This window comes from Lipotes vexillifer, unplaced genomic scaffold (genome assembly GCF_000442215.2).
Source record: "Lipotes vexillifer unplaced genomic scaffold, Lipotes_vexillifer_v1.1 scaffold397, whole genome shotgun sequence".
In the NCBI taxonomy this organism is placed as follows: domain Eukaryota; kingdom Metazoa; phylum Chordata; class Mammalia; order Artiodactyla; family Lipotidae; genus Lipotes; species Lipotes vexillifer.
In genome coordinates, this window is record NW_006772681.1 from 3,591,002 (window position 1) to 3,596,705 (window position 5,704).

Below are 5,704 nucleotides of genomic sequence, written 5' to 3' on the forward strand. Positions count from 1 at the left end.
ACACTAATATGAATAGCTACATAGAAGCACCTAGTAAAATTACAAGTGCATATATTCTCAGATTCAGCAATCCCAACTCTGGAAATGTATCTTACAGACACACTTCACATATGTTTGAGGTGACATATGTATGGGGTTATTTATTGCAGCATTGATTATTGTAGCAAATAGCAAAAGATTGGAACAAAGCCAACTAGCTATCAATAGGGAACTAATTAAATTGCGGTCCAAGCAGTGGAATACTATGCAACTGTATAAATAGGAGGAGGGAGTGCTTTATGTACTTACATGGAAAAATTGAGATGTATTGTTAACTGAATAAAGGAAGCTACAGAAAAGTATATTTAATAAGCCGTATTTAATGTGGGGGAAATAATACATACTCATACATCTTTGCTTATGTTTACAAACTAATGCAAAATGGTTATTTGCTGGGGGGTAGGGTGTGAGTGAGATTAAGTACAATCAATCTTTTTCTTATTCTTAGAAGTTTGAATCAGATGGCTGACTTACCTACTTAAAAACAGTTAGTAGCCAGTATTGACTGAGCACGTACTGGTAGGCAGGGACATTGTATACAGCCTCTGTCCCTCACAACAATGTAAAATATACGTTGTATTTTGCATGTTAGAGACGAGGCTCAGAGAAGTTAAGTGTCTGGTTTGAGGCAGCACACTGAGTAAATGGCCGACTCTGGGTTTGATCACAGGTCTTTTTGGCTCCAAAGCCTTTGCTTCCTCTTTTCCCTGAGGTTGTGTGTGTGGTTTTTGTTTTTGTTTTTGTTTTGTTTTTTTATTTGCGGTACGCGGGCCTCTCACTGTTGTGGCCTCTCCCGTTGCAGAGCACAGGCTCCAGACGCGCAGGCTCAGCGGCCATGGCTCACAGGCCCAGCCGCTCCGCGGCATGTGGGATCTTCCCAGACTGGGGCACGAACCCGCGTCCCCTGCATCAGCAGGCAGACTCTCAACCACTGCGCCACCAGGGAAGCCCATGTGTGGGGTTTTGTATGTGGGTTTCCTGCCTGGTGGCTGCTTGCCTGACAACCACTTCTCTCCTACAGACCCTCATTGGGGACATTGACAATGCCATGAGGACCTTCCTCAACTACTACACCGTCTGGAAGCAGTTTGGGGGGCTCCCGGAATTCTACAACATTCCTCAGGGATATACAGTGGAAAAGCGAGAGGGTTACCCGCTTCGACCGGGTAAGCAGCATCTCTGGCCCACTGCCAGCCCACAGGCTCTGATTCTCAGAACCCCAACCCCTCGCATTTCTATGAAGCTCCATGCCTCACAAGTGCTCACAGCTCCATTTTTTTCCCATCTGCTTCTTCCAGTGGTTCTGGATGGTTTTCCTTCTAGGAATTATTTATCCCCCTTATTTTCAGAGAAGGAGACGGAAGCCTGGTGGGTTGAAATGGCTTGCCCAAGGCTGTTAAGTATAGGAGCTAGGACCGGAACCCAGGTCTCCTAATTACATCTTATGCTGTTTCAAACCCAGACAAGCAAGTGAGATGGAAAAAGCCAGGCTGACGCCTTTTGAGTTCTTGCCATTGGGATTTCAGATGTGTAGGCAAACTTCTTTAAGTCAGTGGGTCAGGTCAGATAAGTTGTGCATCTATGGAACGTTAGAACTTTGGAATGGACTTTAGGAGTGAATCATCTCTTCTCGTCCACCTCCCCACTTGCAGGTCAGCAGTCAAGATGTAGAGAAGAAAGGGACAATACACTTGAGAACTCTTCTAAGTTCCTTTCCAGCTCCGATCTTCTGACTCACTGAAGGAAAGTTAAACATTGTGAGGAGAGGAAGGGAAAGGGGGACAGAGGAAGGAAGCTGAGTCAGCACACAGTCATCTCCCCTCCCCCGCAAAATAGGTTACATTCCCATTGTTTTAGACTCTTCCTACCTGAATGCCTTTTAGCTGTGGGGTGGGCCTTCTAATGGGTTCTGCCCATCCTGCCATCCTCAGCTCCACTTCCTTCCTCCTCTAACCCTGTAGTCCCCTAAGTGATTGCTGTAGGAGTCTTGGAGGGGGACCAGAGCGGGAGTAAAGCAGCAACTGGAAGCAGCAAATTAGTCACTTTTGACTCCTTAGAGGCTGCTGTTTTTAGTATTTCTCATGCATTTATTCTCATGGCATTTTTTTTTTTTAAAGAGAAAATACTCAGATGGTATTGGATCCCATGTTACCAATAGGTAAAATGAAGATAGAGGTTGGAACTAAATGTAAGACTTAGACATGTGCATTCTCAAGGTTAGAGGGAACCTGAGAGGTCTTCTAATCGAAATCCCCCTGCAATAGCCCCATCAAGTGGTTATCTCATCTATGTTTGATTACCACCAGTGACAGGGGGCTCACTACTTAAGGTGGCAACATGTTTTGTTTGTAGGAATGCTCAGTGGAAAGTAAGGTACCACAGCCAGGAATCCAGAAATGTCTTAGACCAGTCACCCTTCCTATCCCAAAGCAATAGCCAATGGGAGATAAGGTACTATTCTATAATTAGATTGGCCAGTCCCTGACGCTCTGGTGCATGTATCCGATCAGCAGTGCTGGAGCACAGAACCTAGCCTAAAAGCCTCTGAAGGGCTTAACCTTCACCTAAGTCCAAATCTAAACCTTGGGCTGTCACCCTCTTCTAGAGAGTTGGCTAGATATACAGGAAATTAAAGCATTTACTAGCATATGCAGGCCCATGTGCGAGGAAGAGAAAACAAGAAACAAGATGCTTGGCCCTGGGCACTGAGTCAGCCAGCTGTGAGAAGCATAAGGAGAGGCTTCCCATGAGGACACCGTCTTTTCTGTCTTTGAACACACACAGTGTGCTCATCTACCAGTAAATGTGCCCCAATCTTTGCTTAGAATATGAGTGATTAGATTAGCCAGTGTCTAGAGGCCTGTGGGGTAAACGGAGAGAGAAGTAGGAGAAAACTGGAGAGATAGGCAGCGATCTTTTCTCCAAGAATAAGTAATGGAGTTTGCAGTAATAAATCAAAAGGAAGAAAAGTACTGATCAAGGGCTAGGAGGAAACAGGATGTAGAGCATCAGGAGGAGACGTTGGTATAGGGAGGGGAGAGGTGTTCTTTCCTCTCTGAGAAAAAAGAGGTGAAGAAGTAGGGAAGTCTGTTGAACTGTAGCTTTTGCCTACTGGGCCCACCCTAGAAATCACATCTTTTCCATAACAGCTCTCTAGATATCTGAAAGCAACAAACACACTTTGCTAAGTTTTCTTTTCTCTGGAATAAATATTCCCATCTGGTCCAGTTCCTGTTGGCTAGTTGGCAAATATTCATCTTATGATGGGGCCCATGTGTGAACGTCAAATTCCAGTTGTGGTGTAGAACAGGGCAAGACTGTTGCCTTGTTCTGGGCACAGAGAACTGATGGTTGCATCTTTGCTAGATTGGAAGTTGATTCTTGAGTATCTTAACCTTTATCTTTTGGCCTATCCCATCTTGGAAAGGGCCTTGTAATGACAGGCTCATACTCTTTTAAGTTTTAGGATTAGGTTAGGCTGTAAGTGACAGAGACAAAGTAGTAGCTTAGATAAAATAGAAATGTATTTCTCTCTGGTTTTCTGGCCTTACATGACTCTCTTTGGTGGCAGGGACCTTAATCCCACACCTGCCTGCTGGGAATAGTTGTTAGTCTAGGCGTCCATGTGCTTGGATAAAGTTAGCTCTTCTGTTACTAAGGAAGAAGGAGGGAACAGATATTGGGAGATAGGCAGCTGCCTCTGCCACCTTCCCTATCCCAGAACCTGGCTGCCTGTCTCTCCCTTGGGATGGGATTCCATGGTCCACTAAGTCCACTAAGCTTCGGACTGGGTATATTGGCTCTGAAGATTCAGTATTGAGTGAGTTGTCCCATGTACCCACTAGTTGGGACCCTGTGGACATGGTGTGGAGAGAAGGAATCTCTCACTGGCCCAGGCAGTCCCCAAGCCTTCTCTGCTCAGCCACTGGGTGAGGAAGGTCTGCTTTGAACTTCGCAGAACTCATTGAGAGCGCCATGTACCTCTACCGTGCCACGGGGGACCCTACCCTCTTAGAACTCGGAAGAGATGCTGTGGAATCCATCGAAAAAATCAGCAAGGTGGAATGTGGATTTGCCACAGTAAGTGTTTCCACGGGCCCAAGGATTGGGAAATGTCTCCCCCTGCTGCTAAAGAGCCTCTGGAATATTAGCACTGGGAGGGACCTTAGAGATATAAGCTATGCCTTTATTTTAGAGATGGGGAGACTGAGGAGCAGAAACTGAGAGCCTTGCTAGAGGTCACAGAGCTAGTAGAGGTGGAGCTAGGATGAGTTCCCAGGGGTCTTGACTCCATGCCCTTGGCGTTCTCCCTGCTTCATAGATCCTTTAGCTATCGGAATAGGCTACTTGGCAAGGGTGAGTATTGTGAAACATTTTGCGAAAAGGCCTGTAAAATGGATTCTAGAAGGGAATTACAGAGTCCCATAGCCTTATTTGCAAACCCAGGGATCCTTAATGGAACAGCTGTACTGGTCTCACAGATATTTGCTGAGTGTCTTTCACGGGCCAGGCGCTGTGCTAGGCTGAGAGTTATATCAGTGAAGAAGGACCAAGCCCCTGAGCTGACATTTTAGTAGAAAAAACAAACAATGTGTATCTGAAAGACAGAAAGAAGGCCAGTGTGGCTGGAGGGCGTGAGCAAGGAGGAAAGTGGGAGGAGATACAGCCCCAGAAGTAGGCAGGGGCTAGATTGCTCAGGGCTTTGTATAAGTCCTGAGGAAGAGTTTGGCTTTTGTTCTGCTTGGAATGATAAGCCTTGGGAGGATTTACAGCAGAGCAGTGACATGCTCTGATTTGTATTTTAGAAAGACCACTCTGGCTGCTCTGTGGAGAATGGTCTGAAAGGGTCAAGGATGAGAGCCATGTCACATCCATAGAGGACCCAGGCAGGCAAGACAGAAATAAACAGTGGTTACAGACATGTAAAAACTAAATGTGCAAGCAAATAGCCTGGAAGCCTATTTGCCAAAAAGCCTACAGAGGTTTTTTTTAGGGTAAGGAATTAAAACAAACAAAAACCTTTTTCAAAAAGTTGTAATGTGATTATATTCTATAAGTAAAACATAGATACATGTTTTTAAAGAAAAGACCTATATGTGTAGGAGAAATATAAAGCAATGATATGTTTTAGTTTCTAATATGTTGTATTTTGTGAAAGGCCAAAGTGGATGAGCCCATTGGGCCCTTAGGAACTCTTGACTTATTTCCATGAAAGTGAAGTCTTTTGGAGCCCTTCCAAGGCGAATGATGGGAACAGGCAACTGACTCCTTGGCCTTTGGCAAACAGGGCAAGAGAATAATAATGCTTGGTACATCAAGTCCATGTTTTAGTCACATTTTTTTGGTGTAAAATAGATGTCTACTGAGAATTAGTTTCGTTTAAGAAAATGTGTTGCTAATTCTGAGAAGCTAAAATAAATATTTGTAGCAAGTAAACTTACTCATCCCTGACTGTAAACTCAGTATGAATTTCTCTTCATAAAGACTCCTAATTAGTTGTTTACAAGAGCAAAAAACTTGGTAACCTCCTTAATGTCTGTTAAGGGAGGATTAGCTAAGTAAATGATGCGACATTTTTACATCATTAAAAAGGAATGGTTAGATCAATGTTTAGAGTCACAAAAGGGTAAGATAAAGGGGATAGGAGATTGTTATATCGTGTAGG

The 5,704-nt window shown here is 44.4% G+C and overlaps 1 protein-coding gene across 1 annotated transcript in view; it reads left to right on the forward strand.

Moving 5' to 3' along the window:
• The window catches only part of EDEM2 (ER degradation enhancing alpha-mannosidase like protein 2), a 28,440-nt gene that overhangs the window by 21,244 nt on the left and 1,492 nt on the right, over positions 1-5,704 (forward strand). Inside the window, 2 exon segments of the mRNA XM_007447783.1 lie at positions 1,061-1,205; positions 3,998-4,119. Coding sequence (XP_007447845.1) covers positions 1,061-1,205; positions 3,998-4,119 — 267 coding nt within the window.